Consider the following 19,530-nt stretch of genomic DNA (forward strand, 5'->3'; position numbering starts at 1 on the left):
AGGAAAAATTTGGTAGCAAACTGGAGGACAGCCTAGTACCAGGAAGAGGTAAAAAGAACTTGAAGTCTGTGAGTGAGGCTGAGGGAATGGGAGCTGGCTAGAAGAGAAAGCTGTACAGCATTTTCAAACAAGGATAGTTGGGAGAATAAACAGAAAGAAAGCAAGTTCCAATGTAGGTCAAAGTCCATAAGATTCAACCTTGTTAAATAAGAAAATTACTTGAGTTCCCATGACAAGACTACACAAGTCTCATACTTAGCCTCTTCTCACAAAACCCAGTGGGTTTGTTTTCCCCCCAGTCAGCAAAGAGGCTGAGGGTGGAAAAGAAATCACCAGCTGGGAAGAGCTTTGTGAAATCTGGATGAGGTGTTGAGTGGCACCCAGCTCCTCCTCAGGCCAAATCCTAGACCTGTCAGGACTGGCACATTCAAGACATGAACCTTTCCATGGCTCCTACACCATTCCTAGGTACTTAGCCTAGGATCCCATAACTCTGTAGCATCACCATTTCTCCACTGCTCTGTCACTTGTCACTGACACAACAAATTGCTCTGGGATACACTACATAGCTCACCCCTTTTGTTAGGTCAGGCAGCAGGAGAAGGCTAACGTGGAGTGCCAGGCACAGGAGGAGTCCTGTTAGAAGACACTACCCAGCTGCAGCTCAATGCTGCCACCCACCTCTGGTCCACTCACTGCTCCATGTAGCACTAATACACCCGCGAAGCATGAACTCCCACTGAAGCCAGCTCGTTGATAAAAGAATGATTAAACATCATTTTTGTAGAAGAGTTCATGCACTCCTTAATAGCAAATACAAGCACAGCACCAATGCAGGGCATGAGCCATGGATATGTACATATTACAGCTACTGTTACTCCAAACACACATTGCCTACTTGCCCTGTTCCCAGGCACTGCTTTTCCCATGCTAAGTGCTCATATAAATCACCAAGACATTTGCCAGCAGCAGCTCAGGAGCTGTTGGCAGCAAGAAGCTAGAGAGTCCTCTTTCAGTGAACAAACACACAAAGCATCACAGTGAAGCTGGACTTTGAAAAGGAAATAGCAGACTTCATGCAGCTGAACAGAAATGAGCGCAGGGATCACACAGAGGCTTTGGGAGTAAAGTCAAGAGAAGATACTTACTGTACAGAAAGGACAGAAGCACCAGCTGGGGAGGAGGGCTGAGCAGGCCAGCTGGCTGCCGCTCACAGAGAGGGGAGCAGGAGAGGAAAGGAAATGGAGGGAGTCTATAAAACAATAAGAGTGAAACGAATGAGATTAGAACAAAGCTGGAAAGCGAACCACCAGCCTTCTCACTTATGGGATACAACTGGAGTGAGATGGTCTTTCTTGTACAAGATGAGAATCAGGAGTCCTTTGTGTTTAATCCGCAGGAGCTGGGCAAAAATCACGAGATTGACAGGACTGTAGACTGGAGTTTCCTCTTTATCCTAAGGCTGTTGAGAAGAAAGCTTTCTGCATCCACCCTCTGGCCTGTGGGGATCCCAGCTAAGGCTAAGACTTCAGCCTCCATTAGAAATAAATTACATGTGGGTAATCAAATGTACCAGTTAACATTTGTGTTTCTCTTTGGGCTCAAAAGGGAGTAGAAAACATGGAAATTTAAGTCTTCGCTGCAGAAAACGTGGAGGAAAATTTTGGAAAAAAAACCAAAATAATAATAAAACAGATGATGCAGCAAAATCATCTCTGCTGGACTCTGCATCCACACACCCTGGGCTGTTCCAGCAATCTGGTGCAAAATTTCCCAACTGCAATGCAGAAAACATCACGAAATCAAATCTGTAAGCTCCAGTCACTGTTTGTCTTCATTCCTGCCCTTCTGCTCTGCAGCTGTCAGAAAGGCCAATGATGATTACAAACCAATATGACAGCATTTGGTGTAGGCTATAAAAGTCCTTCTGACACTAGTAACAATAAAGCTCAAATTCAATACAGAATACTTGGTTGGTATCAGGTTCTTTGGCAATTTTTTAGACTACAAGCACAAGACCAAATCTTTAGCTAAAGCAAACTGTTGTTAGCTTGCACCAAGTACTGGTATCAGCTTTTTATTTCTCTTTCTTTTTTTTTTTTTTTAATTCTAAAATCAAGTTTTGCTTAAAGATCACTTGGATACCTTAGCCTGGGGATAAGTGGTCTGCCTGACATCAACCAGGAGGTATGTATCCCAGCCACTGCCATCCCACAGCAGCACATCCTCCCTTGTCTGGGATGGGCAGCAGCCTGGTACCAGGAATCTCACTCCAGAATGAGAGGATATTATCTCTTTTTGGCCATTCCCTATGACATTCCACATGACACCAAGAGAAAAGCAATCACCTCACTGGAAATGAAAAATGCCTGAACTAGAGGTAAATTGTGAAGGTCTAAGAACAAATGTAGTAATGTCCAAACAGACAGTACCCCTTAAAGTTCAGAGGGTATTCTATGCTGTGGCCCTTCTAGGTATAAGTCCTGGCAGCTGCACATTTCACTCCAGATCCTATAGGTAACCCAATGCTCAACAGGGTATTGCTTCCTGATGTTCATTTGCCCCTTTTTCTGGGTTCCCTTTCAGGTAGAGCCTACCTATAAGGACTTCTCTTTTTTCTGGAATAGGAATGGGCAAGGAGTGGTTTTGTTGCAACTGTTCAATCTGTAAATCTACCATGATCTAGCCACCATCAGTAATGGTTTAGTCTTAACTAGCCTGGTGATATTTCAAAGAAATTTTGCTGGGATCCAGTCAACAACAGTGGTGCTGCAGCTGCAGGGAACTCGTGCTCAGTCAAGGAGGTTTGCCTGAAGAGCCACCGCCGCTTCCCAAGATCTCATGGTTTCTCTGTCAAGCCCCATTGCAATTACTTACACACTGTGTGCTGGTGATGCTGACAGAGCTGGAGATGAACGTTAGCCCATTGTTCATGCTGACTTGTAGGAAAACCACCCTAAAGCACAAACAGATACACTTATTTTTAGTGTCATCTCTATATCCATTGTTCCTTTTATTCTGGCTGTTTTAGCCGTTGGCTCATGAACATGCATGGGTAACATTCCCTGCTGAGTCAAGGCATTCTGTGGCTGCAGGTGCTTACCTGCTGCTATCCCTCCGCTTGCCCAGGAGTCACCCATTTTACACTGGCTTAATTGATTTGGGGCATACGCTTTTTTTTTTTTTAAAAAAAAACATCTCATCTGGGGAAAAGGGCAGTTGGATAGAGCTAAAATGAGATCTCAGATGCTTGCAATACTATCCTAGATAGCACAAGCAGCCTTTGCTTTTATTTTAAACTGTTTCTGCAAAGAGACAGACTGGTTTTGTTTGTTTTTAAATATATTCAAGTCAAGTCAGAATCTTGCATGAGGTCAAAGGAAAAAGACTTAAATGACAGTGAAATTAAAGCAAAATCCAGCCTTAATCATTCTCCAGTATTAGAGAAAAAAGTCTGAAGAAAAAAAAGCATCTCCCACATGTAGGGAAGGGGAGGGAAGCTTTCCCCTCAGTCTCTGCAAGGTATTTAAGGATCTAGATCACCAGAGAGGAAGCCACAGCTTTATGCCACGTCTTCCTGGAGTCTGTAAGACAGCTGAAAAACACCAGTGCTAGCCAAAGCAGAGCAGGGTCAAAACACAGGAAGCAACATCTACAACAGCAGCAAAGGAATTCAAATCAAGCATCAATTTTCTACCAAAATGAAAAAGATTGCTTGGAATTCAGTTAACTTTTGGCCTCAAAAAAAGGGAATAGAAACAGAGCTGAGGATAAATGGCATAGGCATACTCAAAAATCTTCTGTCCCCACTCTTATCATTAACTCTATTTTTCTCCAAGTCATCTCACAGCTGACATCCTTTCAGCTGTATTGGATTCATGTGGGGAGGCTACCATGAAGTCCTGTTAGACAGCCCCTCTCAGGCAGAGCCCTCAAAGTTCTGCAGCTGTAGTGCAGAAACACCTGCTACTATTTGGACTGCAGCATCCTGGGCAGGAGCCTAACACCCACCAGCATCCACTGAAGCAGAGCGAGGCCTAACATGGGCACACTGAGTCACCATAATCACTGGCACCTCTGGAGACAGCATGCATCGTGTTAGCCCAATGAAGTGAGAAGTCTGTAGCACAGCTGATGTGGGAGTTTTTAACCACCAGCCCTATTTTTACCTCCTGTTGGGTCCAACAGTACGCATGGCTGCAGTACTCCATACATAAACTTAGAGGATCACATACAAAACTGCTGACTCTCCCCACCAGTACCAGACTGGCAAAGAGCACCAATGAACTCAAAAACATAAAACACCACACTACTATTCATGTCAGCTTCATCTCCAGCACTGCAAGACCGCTGTAGGAGACCATAGTCCAATAAAGCGTTTGGTTAAGCTGTGCCAAAGACCCAGTGTTGAATGAAGCTATGCTGGCTCATACTAGGAGGTGATCTTGCACATACGGGATGGCCCTATTCACATTACTGAGCCTTTTTAGTTTGGCACTTCAGGCAAAATTCTGAGCCCTTGGCTCAGTAATGACATCCTCATCAGAAGCTCCCTCTCCCCTCACATACTGTAAATGCAATACTTACTGTCCGGCATCTTCAACCACTGGGGCAGGACAGAGCAGATAAGTATCATGAACAAGAGTTGGCTTCTCATCTGAAAAGGAATTAATGTACTGTCAGATTTAAAAATATAGATTGTTCCATGGAGGTCATTCCCGGAAGAAGTGTTGACATTAATGGGAGCCACAGTAAGGGCAAGAATCAATACTCTTCAGTGGTACTGATTATAAAGCCAAACATTGAAATGACCATTTTTGGTGATGCTAATATGGTATTATCAGGCTAGAGGTACCACACTAGGAAATGGAGGATTTCTGTTCCTGACGGCAGTGGTCAGCCATTTTGAATCTACCTTTAAGCAATACTCATTGCTTGAGCAATACTTGGCTACCTGAAAAGCACATGCAAAATCTACTTGTATAGAATACTCTGACCACTCTGGTTACCCAAGGGATCAAAAGGGACCAGAAGTATGAACAAAACTGAACTCCCCTAAGAGTGAGTGACTGAGGCATGAGAGCGCACAAGTTGCTACTTCACTCCAAATAGCCCAACAAAGCACTAAGGTGCCTGGCCAGAAAAAAACAGTGAGGAGTCATCCCAGGCAACCTCTTCACCCCCAAGTAAGCTTGGGCCTGGTAAAAGCTACCTGCTTATTTATAACTTTAGAGTCTTGATCATTCTTTGTATCTAGGAAAAAAAGATACCTCTAGTAACAACAGATACGAGAATTGATCCTTCCTGCATCACCCACTCCAAGTCATCTGAAAACATAGCTCATTTCTGAGGCTTCATCTCTGCTGAAGAAGGAAAGTTGCAGTGGTATGTTTTAGGGCCAGGCTAGGGGGTGGGTGGGGAACAACAGACAGCATAGATCAATGTCTCATGATATTAGCTTACCTAAGCAAAACACACCATGGAGGAGATTAAGAATTAAAGCCATTTTCCTCCTCACTACTTCCATGTCAGCCCTAGCGCTTGCATTTTAAAATCCAGTCAAAGTGCCAGTGGATTAGGGGCAAGGCAGAAAAAGCCAGAAGTCTGGCTACCTGGTAAACCACAAGAAACAAATCCCCAGCAAAGAGCATCTATAAGCCTGATGGGAATGAGACCACCAGAGTTTATTTAACACAGCCTTCATGGAGGCAACTGGGATGGGAAATGAAGGAGCGATTCATAGCACCCTCATGTAAGTGAATTCACTGCTAGGGAAGGCACCAGTCTGGCTGTGGTAGAGAATGAAAGCCCCTACTGTGTCCAGCCAACAAGGCAACACATACAGAAGGAACAAAGTTCCCTCCTCCATGCCATGCTCCACCTCACTAGACACCCTGCTTCTCAGGGAAAAGGAGAAGATTGCAGAGAAACTGTACCCTTGATCTTTTTTGGCCATTCAGGCCTTTGCCTGGTTGCTGAGACAGCTAACCAAAAACCCCACTGAGCACAGCTATTACAGGGATTTTCCACCTTTCAACATTCTCTGCCATGAGACCGGCATCTTGCACCAGAGAGGAGCGAAGCAGGGCTGAAGGGCCCTACTTTATAGTAAGCATCTTCTGAATCAGTGAATAAATAGCTTGAACACATCATCAAGGCATCAAGGTAGCATTCTTTATTTTTACTGAAGGTGAAATACAAAATAGGAAGATATTTTATTTCTCCCTGTTAAAACTTGATGCCCAGTCCTCACCAGCTGTACACATTCCCCATGTGAATCATTACATGAATGCTGAAATTCACTGTACAGAAGCATCTCCTGCATAATCCCACACACAGTGCCCAAAGGTTTTAAGATTGAACAAGGATGAGTTTCAAGCTCCTACCAGATACAGGTCCCCACCCACCTTCCCCCACAGCCACTACATAGGAGGGGGGCTGCATCCCATGTGGTGACACAGTCACAGGAGATATGGAACCCCTCCCTTCAGACTTACTGATAGTAATGCTGTCATTGAGCTTGAAGCTGCAGAGTACCTGATCGATATTTCTTGCATGATAAAAACCATTGCCTCTTACCACGACTTGAAAGGGTTCTGTAAAAAGAAGTACAAAAGCATTATGAAAAATGGCTCAAATACAGCATTCCCTTCCAGGGTGGTTTGAAGTACATGATGACAGCTGTCCTCTGCCCTATGTCTGAATTCAGACTTTCACACTGATGCAGCTTGTAGCCTGCCCACCTAGTAACCTAAATGCCCAGATAAGAAAGTTTATTTTTGTTTCTCAATTTTACAGGAAAGCAGCTTGCTGAAATAAAGTTGTAGTTAGATGTTCCCCTCCCTCCCCAATCCTGAGAGGCAGCAACCGTAAAGATTTAACTGAATCTTTCAACACAAAACATCAAAAGGTAAAAATCTACATCTAGAGGTCTACTGTTGTCAGGACTGATTACCCCTTCTACCCTTCTTTTCCCCATCACTGCCATTCTGCACAGTCACTTGCGAGAACTGCCTTTGGAATAACCTGCCCACCAACACAAGCTGACAACTGAGTATCAATCCCAGACTCGTGAGGAAATGTGGACAGCTGGTACGGGATTTGCTGGTTGCCACTGAGAAGTCTGCCCCTTCGAATGCTCCCAAACATTAGCATGTGCTGGGTGATGGTCTGTTGAAATGGCTAATTCCATTTAATTTTGCGCCCTGGCTCTGGCTGCGTCCTTTTCTTTCTTAGTTACCGTCAGCTCACAGATTGCAGCTTTTGACAAGATAGCGAAGGGAAAAAGGTCAGCACTGAAATAACCGGGCAGCGCTGGCAGCGAGATGGTAGGTTGGAGCTGGTGTGTGCTGGCTGCGCTGTCGGCTCCGCTTCTGTGACTCTGATGAGAAGCTGACGGCTTGCATCCACACCTGGGAGTTGATGTGGCCAGTAGGATGCCACATCCAACAAAACCTTTCAATCACATCCTCATACCGTAAGCATAATCAAAGCAATGATGCTGTCAAACTGAATAGGAGGCACCTCTGCTGCTGCACCGATAGCCTATTTACAGGCTGCATGTCTTGGTCACTTTAAATCAGAGGGAACAGAAAGGACCAAACTACATTTCTCCACAGCGGGGACGACAAATTTGCAGGGTCAGAAAGCATTAAGCATCAGACAGCTGTCATAACACGACTAGATCAATTTGCAAATGGACTTGCTGGAAAGCTTTGTCATGGGAAGTCAAAGCCCCAATAGGAGTTGTCATAATTCAGCTGCAACCACATGGAAATCATTCCATCAGCAATTTACTACATCTCTCACAAAATAAAAATGAAGCTGAGAACCCCAGTAATCACCAGCACAGTGGTAATTATGATTTGCAATAACAGCTTCAAGGAGTGGGTCAATCTGTTCTAATCCCTGGTCAAGAACAGCTTCCAGTGACCAACCCCAAGCCCTCCTGCTCTCCTGTCAGATTCTAGAAATTAGGAAAAATACTGAATAAATTCTCAATTGGTTTTCACCTCCTTAGATAAGTGAGTATAAAATGCACGCATAGCTCCATGTTTTGAGGCTACAAGCGAGCAATCTCCCTTGCTGGAGAACGTCACAATGTATGACACTTCTGAAAAATTGAGTATTTTTTAATCACAACTCTAAAACACAGATTTACTTTTTTCTTTTCTTTCTTTTTTTTTTTTTAAAGGAATAAAATTTCTAACTAGATAAAAAAAGGTGACCAACCTTCAATTTCTAGAAAATTCTACGTTTTAAATTTCAGGTAGCTCTAAAGGTACAAGATATATATTTTCATATAGAATTTTACAGCCATGTGATCTTACTTCTTACATATACATTACCAGAAATTCTACTAAGTGATTATGGAAATTTAAAGTGTATTAAAATTTTGATATGACTTCAGATGCCCCAGGGCTTTCCTGTGCTTACATCTGAATAAGTATTTTAAAGAGTCACATTATGCATAGAGCTATCTCACTGTCCAGTTAACTGAGTTCAAGACATGGATTCACGCTGTGGTGAAAAAAAGGTTTTCAATCCAAGGAGATCCCCTCCAGGAGACAGTGGTGCAAACAAAGAGCTATGAAGAGGAGCCTCTGGCTCTGCTGAAGTAAATAGGATTACTCCAGATGATAAAGCCAAGCTGGTGTGTAGCCTTGTGTTCTAAAAACTCTTTCAGGTTCATTCCAGGTAAGGATGGCAGGACTTGGCTTATAGGAAAACCTATTATGTGCTCAGTTCTTGGTGTCAAAAACAACTTAACCCACGCTGACAGCCTGTACCACATAAGCTGTGCTTATGGCTTCTTCCTACTTTCAAAATCCCTGCTGCTATAAGCAAACCATCACACATGTGAGTTCCTCATCTTCATGCCCTAGTGATTCAGCAACATGCTTTACCCTGAGCCCACCTTTGCTGGATGGCTCTGTCAGCACAGACAGAACGAGCTCCTGAGTTTATGCATGTAAGCAGCATGCATGCAAACTGAGCTGATTGTTTTTTCAAAACAATTTTGCAGGTTTAGCAGAAACACATCCACTTTTAAGAAGTCAGATCTTCTGAAAATACATTTTTCTGAAGCTTTTTTTGAAACTTTTTGAAAATATTTTCAAACTTTCGATTTGAAGAGATCTTTTCAGATGTCAATCTTCAATATTCTTACATTGTGCCAAATCCCTACTGGAGCTCTCACTTCTGTTTAGCTAAAAGCAAAGTTTAATAAACAAGAAAACTTGCAATAATTTACTATCCAAAATTGCCTGGAATACAAGAAATAAAAACAATTAATTGCTATGAAATAAAAATATTAAAGTCAAAGATTTTAAGGTTTTTTTTTTTTTTTTTTTTTTTTTAATAAATTCTGCAGTCTGCAGAGGAAATTCTTAAAAGCAAAATATTTCCTTTTTGAGATTTTCCAAAGATACTATTAAGACAAATATCTGCCCCACAACCACCTATTTAGAAATAGTTGGAAAGATACAAGGATATTTCATTTGAAATTTAAATACTCAGGGCATGACCATGCTGTGATTAATACGTGGAAATGAAGAATGAACAATTTATCTTCTTTGTGCTATTTAATAGGTTTTTCCTGAATCTCTCATTTTGATCCATGTTTTCAAGGTCGGCTTTCAGGCATCCTGAATTTGTGTGCACTCACTTCCTCAGCATATAAGGAAGTGAACACAAGACTGTAAGAGATCTAAATAACCACTAGTTATAAACAACACCTTCCAGCAAGCTTATGCTGTCACTCATTCTGCTGCAATACTCTCTTAAGTAGGAAAAATATAGCAGATTATTAACATAAACAGGAACAATTGCGAGTTAAAAATCCTGAACAGGAAAGGCATGAAGTTACCAGCAGCTCCTCTGGTGATTCTTCTCATTTGCTACCCTAGTAGTTCTTTCACTGCAACTAAGTAAAACACTAATGCTTTGGAAAGCACGTCAGGTATCTCGGCCTTTGCAGTTTGTTACATCTGGTTCAATAAATCTGAAGTTTGTGTGAATGTTCTGCAGTCTTGTTTTAACTGCTGACAAGCCCTAGCAGATCCAATGAATGCAGTCTTTCCAGAAATGCCTGAGATGTTGCATTAGGCACCAAAATAGCCTCCAGCAACCTAGTTTTATACCACACATCCTCTTTCTATTGAGTATTTTAAAGAGCAACTTCTCAGTGCCCCCATGCTCTCTCAGCCATTTCTCCAAGCCTGCATTCAGAGGATATAAGTGTCCTTTCCAATACCAGCTCCTTCCCAAGCTCAGAAGGGATGTGCGTGGCTCCAGCCACAGGCCTGGGAGATGCTTTCCAACTCATCCACAGGCTTCAGCTCTGACACTACATTAGGTAGTTACTGACATTTCATCAGCGTCATTTACTTGTCTTACTACCCCCAATTTTTTGAGAACTTACCTCCTGCACAAACACTGGATGGCTCAGCCGCTAAGATCTCAATACAAGATTTCTTGAGAATCTGGAAGATTGAAGGTAAAGGCATTTTTGGTGATCATTTTTAATCTATGCTTTATTAACATAGGAAAGGATCCCCGTTTTTAGGTTTCAAAATTGCCAGCTTACTGAATCAATGGTTCCTCTTAGGGCATAAAAGCCTCCCGTAACTGGAAAAACATGATCGATGCTGTCAGCTATTGTTGACAGCTGCAAAGAAAGACAATCATAAATCATGAGGAAAATAAAATTACAGTGAATACAACTGGGCCCCTTCATACTTGCTGAAAGACATCATACTGACATGAAATGATTTATGCCTCAAGTAATTAAATAAATGCCTTCAACTAATGCTATTACTTCTCTACTAGTAGAAAAGAAAAACAAAATAAAAGCAGGCAAAATTACCTGAGTTTCATTGAAATCTTTCACTCCAACACAATAAACAATAGCTCCAAAGCTTCTGGCTCTGTTGGCCTAAACAAAAAAAATTGCCATGAAGTGCAAAACCATGTAAGCAATGCAACAACAGTAAACACCTACAGGTTTGACTTGAGCTAATCTGGGTAAACGTGAAGGTGACTTACTTCTTGTTCTGCATAATAGAACTGAACGTCTTGCAACTCTCCATCCGTCAGAGCAATAATCACACTAGCAGTCCGAACTCCTACATGGACAATAGTTAACAGATTGCATATGGATGACACAAGATTTGACAGTGAAAATAAGTTTGAAGTGACACATGCCTTTTTGCTGACAAAAAGCTCAAAATCACAAGGCCAGAATCTCAGCCTGATTTGTGCGGACTTTGTTGGAAGTGCACTCATCTACCCCAGCTGAAGGTCAGATGTATGGCAGCATACAACAGGCAGAAAACTGTGCATCTTTAACACACACAAGCAGCACTTGAAGGAACAGTACTGCTCCAGCAAGGCCCGTGCACAAACTTCTCTGTCTCATACAGCATCTGGCCAAAGTGACATCCACACCCTTCATGTGGAGAAATGGCAAAATTTATTCTTAAAAGACAAACAAGTTTTTCCTCTGCTCTTGACAAATACCTATGGATTGCCAGTGCAAGACCTTTTCAAGATGAGCTCTCCTGACACCCTACCTTCACCTACACCAGGTTTTCAAGGAGAATTCCTACTGAACACAGAATGAAAAGGTACTTCCACAAGCGCTTCAGTCCTACGCTTTTCACGCAACAAGAATTGTCAGTGAAGCTTATAGGAATTTTGAGCCTGAAAGAATGCAAGACCAGATCCACCGGAACAAATTCATGTCTTGAGATAAGCAAGTTCATGTCCCACATAAGCTTATGTGAAAAGGTTGCATGAGTTTTGGCTAGCTAGATAAGCAACGTAATATAGAGTACAATACTACCTAGAAAAATGCAAAATGTTAAAAAAAAATCCCAACTAATACAAAATTGATGGTTCAACCAACTATCCTGATTCAGTAAACACATACTAACGTACACACACATTACTTGCAGAGATATAGTTGTTATTTTTTCAAAGTAATCTGGTACAATTTCAAATGTCTTTGCTCATACTGTCTGAAACTAAAGACTGATTTCTTCTGACAGTTTTCTTATGCCATGCAGTCCTTTCCATGTCATGTCAACACGGATACAAAACCTTTAAAAAAAATGACCTGCAACTTAGGGGAAAAAAGCATGACTTCCTGTATTACTTTTTTTTTTTTTTTTTTTTTTTCTGAGGATGTTTGAAAAAGGACAGAAATAAATTGAACTTCATTTTCTTCTCAATTCTCGTGTCTTTCCCAATACTTTATTTTATAAATCTAGACTTCATCTACTTCTTCCTTACTAATCAACTTAGAGTAGTTGATTAGTTCTTAGCTATCTCTTAGGAAGAAGTAAAATAATTTTCACTTGGGTTCATCAAAACCCTATATTTGTCAGACAGGAGCATCTGAGTAGCCACGTAACAGAGTTACTGCTGAAGACTCCACACTTGCATCCTGTTTTATTAAAACCTGACCTTTTTCTGGGTCTCCCGAAGAGGCCATCAGCTCACAAACAAGAGCAACTTAACACCAGCATACAAACCAGGCTGAAAGTGCTCAGTTCAACAAATTAGACCTTCTCTTTGGCACAGGTGAAAGTACAAATATATTTCCCTCTTGAAATTTAGCAAAAATGTACAGTACATTGACTGAGAATCTGATCCTAAATTATTCACAGTTATGGTAAAATCTCCAGCTGATCACACTTGTACCTACACTAACAAGAAAGAGAAGTTGGGAGCAGGAGGCAGACGGGGCTGCGTGCACCAGAACAGAGCAGGGCAGGTATATGTATGTGTTCTTGTCCCTGGGTGCAGTACAGACCATTCCATCTGCAATGCTCCAGTCTGTATTCTGCCCTGGGTCAGATCTGGGATCATACTGGTCTCTTCTGGTCTTAATAAACCATGAATCACACATCTGAAAGTAGAGCTGTAGTCAAAATGGAATGCAATGATTGTGTAACACCAATCCCTTCTCCAAAACTTCTTCCAACGAGTTTACTGCAGGTCATGTAAAAATATCATCCCTATCTCTTCCGTGCAGACCCAAAGCAAGAAATATACATCACCTACCTCCATAGGTTTCGTGGTAAATCTGCTCATTTGCCTGCAGGGAAGTGTAAAACATAATTAGCAACTAAGTGCAGAAGCAGCAAGGAAAGCAGTTTACATGTATAAATCAAAGAAAAGAGGTTCTGGAGTGTGTACCCTTTTAAATCCTTCATGCATGAACGTGTCTCCTCCAGGCACTTCATACTGAAGAATTTCAAGCCCTCTTCTTATGGCTTCCCTTTAGACAAAATGAAAGAATTTTATTACAAGTGTTTTGGTTGTTGTTTCATCAAATAACACAGATAAATTACACATCCTGTCCATACATTGCATGAAGTACATACACACCAGCTAACACTAGCAAAACAGTTGTTTGTTTTTTCCAAAAGCAGTTTTGACATCAGCCAAACACTCATGGGAGCACAAAACCAGGCACATGTCATCATGTTAGTCTTAAACCATTTTTAAGGCTGCAGTCCTGTCCCTGGTACACTGTCTGCCAGGGCAAGATGGAAATAAATGCCAGATATTGACAGCTGACAAACTGCAGATGGAATGAGTATACAAAAGCTTATGACCCTGTCACGAAAATGTGATGGATAAAAGCTCATTATTCAATCAATCATCAGGACAGCAGGGATTAAGACTTTCCCATTATAAAGATAGAGTCCAGAAGATATGAAAATAGGATGGAAATGAGGAGAATTTCCTGTCCGAGACCAGTGGACTATCAACCTTTATTAGGCACAGACTGTTCCCTGGTACAACTTGGACACCATGATTCCTGATGCACAGCTTATTGCTCACAAAGAAACACACAGAGACCAAGAGCATCACTCAGGGAAATTAATATTAACTGTCCTGATTTCTGGAAGATCCACAGACACAATTATAGGAGAAACAGGATGAAGAGATGGAGGTACAGTAGGGAGCTGGAATGACGGACATCCTTAGAGCAAGAAGTGCAATTTTACTCTTCAAGTATAAAATGAGCTGAAAATATACAGATGGAGATCCAGTTGAGGACAAAATATTTTCATATCACATTCAACATTCTGCTACTGGGCTCTTGTTTACTGCCCAACTTACAAAGCACTGATTTCCCTGGGAACAGTGAAAAAAAAAACAAACCTTGAGCTCTGCCTTCTCAATAAAAAACAGAGGCCTGAGGACATGGTTGTGAAGGTAACAACAAGAATTTGCTCTGGCAAAAACTCCCTTTAAAAATCTACCACCCAGCTGTACAAGGTGCAAGGCACCTGTGGCACAGCTGCTGCACAAAGGCAGGGGTGCAATAGTCTGGCAGGTAGTGCTCCAGCACCACCAGTGTGATTGCTGCTGGTGTCAAGCTCAAAGTTTTGAGCTATTTCGGAAGTGATTGCAGGACTTTCGCACAGTCTTCTGCTCCTTAGCTCAGAATCTGAGAGCTCTAATACAAAAACTGCCTTGTTTGGGTAGTCAGGGACATTGAGCGCAATGTATACAAACTCCAGACCGGAAGCACAGTTCCTTTCTGAAATGTTTTAAGAATGGGAACCCCAATGCTGCATTTTTCTTATAAGACTGAAAAGGGCAGAAGGCCTTTTAGATCTCCTGGCACCTACAAGCAGTGGAAAGATTTCAGTGGATGCGACACCAAGGGCTGAGACAGAGCTCTGGATCCTGGTTTTGTGGAACACTCACTGCTTGAGGGATGGAAGGTGCTTTTGGTTGAAGGATGGGAAGTACTTGCCTGTTTTCTGTTAATTTCATGATTGTAGTACCTCGTGAAGAAAAAACGATGAAAGACATGCGCAGCATTGGACTGAAACAGAAGAACAAGTCAGATTTAAATCTCATACATATTGCTTCATCAGATTAAGCAGAGAATGGGAAATAACACGCACAAATGTGTGTATACATATGTATATATAACCAAGTTAGAATACCATCTAAAAAAATTTACCTTATGAACTTCTCAGCCAGGCTCTCCACGAAAGAGTAAATCTCTGTCCAATGATTTCTGACACTTCCTGACCTGTATACAAAACAGAATCAATTACATTCATCTCATTTCACAGTGAAATTCCTTGTATCAATTTTAAGAGTGGGACATTCCAGGGGTAGCGAGGGACAACCTGTACAGAGGTGCATGGAGACAAGGCAGCTGGTGCTGCAGGGGCTTCTACAGCAGCTGTGCCAGAAGCTGTAAACAAACAACATCCATGGATCCAAACACAAGGAGAAATACAATTTCAAGACAAGCTTGCTAAATATTCTTCCCTCTGCTTCTGTTTCTTTTATTGCATATTTTTAGTTGAATTCATTTTATTGATGTTGCTAAATCATCTGCTAATAGATTGTTTACTTTCCTAGAGCATAGCTGTGCTGTTGCAGCCACGAGGAAAGTTTGTACCGATCATCCACCCTCCCAGAACACGTGAGAGAATGTTTCCATGAATTACTGTTTGTTTCAAAAGAGAAAGCGTTTGAAGTAACTCAGAGGGGAAAGGCAACACTAATAGCTAACACACTAGACTAGTATTTTAGAGAGCTAATCCCTGGCTCTGTTACAGACTTCCCATGAAATGTTGGGCAATTAGTTGTATTATGTTTGTACTTTCATTCCCAATCAATAAAACTTCATTATTTAATCCCTGGCTTTTCTCAGTTTAGACTTAGTTTCTTGGGGGACCACAACAGTCTTGTGGAACTCAGACCTCAAACAGAGCCCAACGTGCAGCAAATCTACAGTAAATGATAGCTGATTTGCTACATGTGAAAATACATTTTCAAGTCATTTAAAAGGCTAAAAAGCATGAGAAGTCAGTGATTTGAAAAGCCATCCCCAGGACCGAACAAATAGCTAATTCACCTTGCTTGCCAGGCAAATACCTGTATAAGGTGTCTTGGGCACAGGTAGAGAGGGGCAGAGAAATAAAATAGCAGCATATCAAGAAGGATCATAGTAATTTAGAAACAAGAACTAAGATGCTTCTGAAATGTAACTACTGAAGAAGCAAAAAGCCTTAGGCTTCCTCTAACAGCCATTAGACATTTTGCTGTATAAATGTATGAAAGCAAAAACAAGTGAGAACACTGCAATTGTGCTATGGGCTTTCCAAGCAATCCTGTGCCAGACATTTCTACCTCCTTTCACCAAGTACAGATCAGTAGACAAGACCATCTGTTCAGTGCAATGTGTGGCAGTGCTGGTGGGACGGAGGAGAGCAAAGAATGGGACAAGGGCCACTGAAGTGCTGATGCTGGAATAAGCCTGCTCGTGTGCCTTGACACTGCTCTTCTGGAGAATGGTGAGTCATTCACAGAACAACATGGTCAACAAAGAATGAGGAAATTAAGCTGCCTGCAAGTAAGGAAGGGTCAACAACACCCCACGACTGCTCAAGGCAAGGACTGGTCTGCATACTGTCATTTATAGGTGCTGCACAATAGATGAGCCATGTCCCCATATTGGTGAAGTGTGCCAAAGAAAGAAGATTGCACTACTAGCAAATGAGACTTTTTCCCCCCCTCAAAATAGAAAAATAATCCATGTCCATGCGAGGCATGTGCTTAAACAACTGCTTTTTCAGACGGGAACCAAAGCAGTCTAGCACCTACAATTCCCCAGGGTTCTTCTCCAAACCTCTAATTTGGCTGAATTTCAACAGATTTTCCTTGTACCTATGCAAGATTCAAAGCAGCAAATCTATGCATTCATAGATCTCAGTTTGTATTATTATTTTAAATTGTCTTCATACCACAAGTTGACCCTTTCCAGTTTCATTCTTCACTAGGCCTCCCATTGAAGCTCCACTCCTGCAAATTCCAGCGTGGTCACTTCTTTACACAGAGTAGCCAGTCTCTTATTCATAAAACACAGCCAATTTTGAAGTATCAGCTTTCTACTGCCAGTTGCAAAAGCAGTGATGCAATCCAAGAAAACAAAGTATCAATATATTTTCTTCATAACGGCAACAAACTGTCACTTCCAGTACCTTCTTCAGACTTTCTGAAGTGTCTTTATTTATTTATTTAGGTGCTTTTTTCCCCTTCCCTTCTAAGAAATACCTAATCCTCAGGCACAGAACAGTTCAGTAAAACAGCAACTCAAATACTGAATATTTAGGAAAGTCATAAAGTACTGATGGTGGAAAAACAAGACGACTTGAAATGCAAATGCTCAGATAACTGTAATACTATGCATTTCCATGCAAATGAAAAACCTGTTCTTGGAAAGGGGACAACCAAGGGCCAACCAGGGGACAAAAGAGGCTATAATAATTCTACAAATGCCCACCTCTGAAAACGTAGTGATGCTCTGCCAAGAGCTAGTCCTCATTGGAAGCATACCATCATAGAGTTATGACAACACTACATTTGTTAAGCTACATACTGAGCTCCTCACAACCATTAAATAGTACTCCCACCACTGACAGAAGCAGAAGCAATCTAACACTACTGAAAATACAAAGTTATTTCACTGCTTTTTGGATTTTAGCTTTAAAATAATAAAATTGTGATGGCAGTATAAATTAACATACTGCGCTGCATAACTGGGTAGCTAGGAAGTTTTTACCATGTTTCTCCATGGCAAGTGAGAAGTTGTGAAATAATCCAAGCATACTCATTTTTTGACCATATCCAATGCTTAAAAGTCACATTCATTTTCAGCTCCCCAGCTCATAGAATCACAAAGGCTGAAAAAGAGCACTAATATCTGTCAGTTCAACATCAAACCACCTCCACCTTGCCTACTAACCACATCCCTCAATGCCACACCTCCATGTTTCTTGAACACCTCCAGGGAGGGTGACTACTCCACCTCCCTGGGCAGCCTATGCCAGTACCTCACCGAGATCCTGAGCCTGGAGAAAGCATAAGGTTTTCCAGTGATGTTCTACACCACAAATTATTCCTGGACACTCTCACAACCTTTTTACAGTAGTTTCAGTGTTTTTGTTGGTTCCCTTAGAATCCTATGATAACTGAGGAAAAAAAAAGAAACTCCTGTTAATCAGCATACTGATGCCACTAAGATCCTGAAAAGAAAGTGACATGTCTCAAAACACCATCAGTAAAAAACCATGAACAGATTCATTGCCTGCCCTGATTGGCCACCAAGTGATATCTTTGTGTATAAGATTTCAGAGAAACTGTGAAGACTTCTGAACAAGGAGTGAATAAGCAAAGCAGGGACCAGCACTGTGCAGAAAGGATAAGGGGCGGTAATGCAGCCAGGAGCCCCACACAGCACACTGCTCTGTAGAGCACTGATACCTCCATAGGCACTGGCTTGCAGCTTACAGGAGGCTTGTGGGCCCTCCAGAACCAGGAAGGAAGATGAAGCCTCTGGTTCTGGTGGCAGAGGCAAACACAGAGCAACAAACAGCTGCTGTGCATAATTTGTGTCAGGGGCTGCTTCTGCTGGTGGCTCATTGGGCAGAGCTTGGAGCAAGGCCAGCAAAACAGCAGAATTCCCCAGGGTTCATACCTACGGAACTGGCCCAAACAAAGCAGAAAATCCACAGGAGTCATTTCTGGGAGCAAGCTCCCTGAGCACAGTTCCCATTACACACGAGACAAAGAGAGGAGTCAGCAAACCACAACATAGGAAAGAATGCGCTCTCTGCCTCACGGCCCTGAGGAGCAGCTGCTGCTCCTGCTGCCGTTTTCCTAAATTTCACATTGCTACTGCTGGATGGGAGTGGAAAAGGAGGCCAGCAAGTATTTCTGGGGGTGGAAGGAAGTGATGCGATTGCAGGGCTCAATTCAGCTCCTGCTTGTTTTGGAGCGACTCCTTGCAGCTTAGCAGAGCTCTGTGTCAGTCTGAAGAACACAGTGTGTGTCAGAGTCAGGCCTTTCCCTTGCTGCTGGTTGAGGCAGCATAGTGTGAGCCAGCTGCAGTTGCAGCCCTCTGCCCTAGCAGGCTCTGAGGCCTGATTAACTGGTGACAGCTATTTCATAGATCCTAGAGCAAGAAACAAGCTCATTATTACTGACTTTGGGTTCAGTTTGAGCATGGTGTCAAGGGAACACAACAGCAATCAAGTCTGCTTGTCCCTAAGTATCCTCTTGAGCTAGTGGTGGCCCTGTGTATGGCCCACTGCTCAGAAACAAGGCAGTTTGCTGTTGTTTGGAGAGAGCTCTTTGTGGCTGCAACCACATCACAGACAGCAGGAGAATTCTTGCACATGGCTAATAATGGCTCTGCAATAAAAGCAAACCCTGGGGCACCGAGTTTGTTGTGGTTTCAGACATGCACATGCATGTTCGTCCATCCCTTGGCTCCCTTCTTGAGAGCCAGCAAAGCATTCAAAGTGGCAAGGACCTTCCTCTCTCAAACAATGCTTCCTGCAAGTATGGAAGGGACCTTCAGTGAGTGACTCACCCATGCTAGGAAGGACTAGTTTATATTATCTGCTCCAAAGGCAATTAGGAACACTGGCAGAGACAGCCACTCCAAGACAGTCCTCACTGCAAAGTACCTACAGCAGTAAT

The 19,530-nt window shown here is 42.2% G+C and overlaps 1 protein-coding gene across 1 annotated transcript in view; it reads right to left on the reverse strand.

The window, feature by feature from the left end:
* ANTXRL (ANTXR like) overlaps positions 1–19,530 on the reverse strand; it is a 49,919-nt gene that overhangs the window by 23,609 nt on the left and 6,780 nt on the right. Inside the window, exons 2-12 of the mRNA XM_031607729.2 lie at positions 14,993–15,064; positions 14,780–14,851; positions 13,204–13,285; positions 13,069–13,102; positions 11,047–11,126; positions 10,868–10,936; positions 10,589–10,669; positions 10,424–10,484; positions 6,498–6,596; positions 4,588–4,657; positions 2,878–2,956 (exon numbers count right to left, since the gene is read on the reverse strand). Of these exons, the coding sequence (XP_031463589.2) occupies positions 2,878–2,956; positions 4,588–4,657; positions 6,498–6,596; positions 10,424–10,484; positions 10,589–10,669; positions 10,868–10,936; positions 11,047–11,126; positions 13,069–13,102; positions 13,204–13,285; positions 14,780–14,851; positions 14,993–15,064 (799 nt within the window). The remainder of the gene's footprint in view (positions 1–2,877; positions 2,957–4,587; positions 4,658–6,497; positions 6,597–10,423; positions 10,485–10,588; positions 10,670–10,867; positions 10,937–11,046; positions 11,127–13,068; positions 13,103–13,203; positions 13,286–14,779; positions 14,852–14,992; positions 15,065–19,530) is intronic.

Source organism: Phasianus colchicus, chromosome 8, assembly GCF_987193195.1.
Source record: "Phasianus colchicus chromosome 8, bPhaCol1.hap1.1, whole genome shotgun sequence".
In the NCBI taxonomy this organism is placed as follows: Eukaryota; Metazoa; Chordata; class Aves; order Galliformes; family Phasianidae; genus Phasianus; species Phasianus colchicus.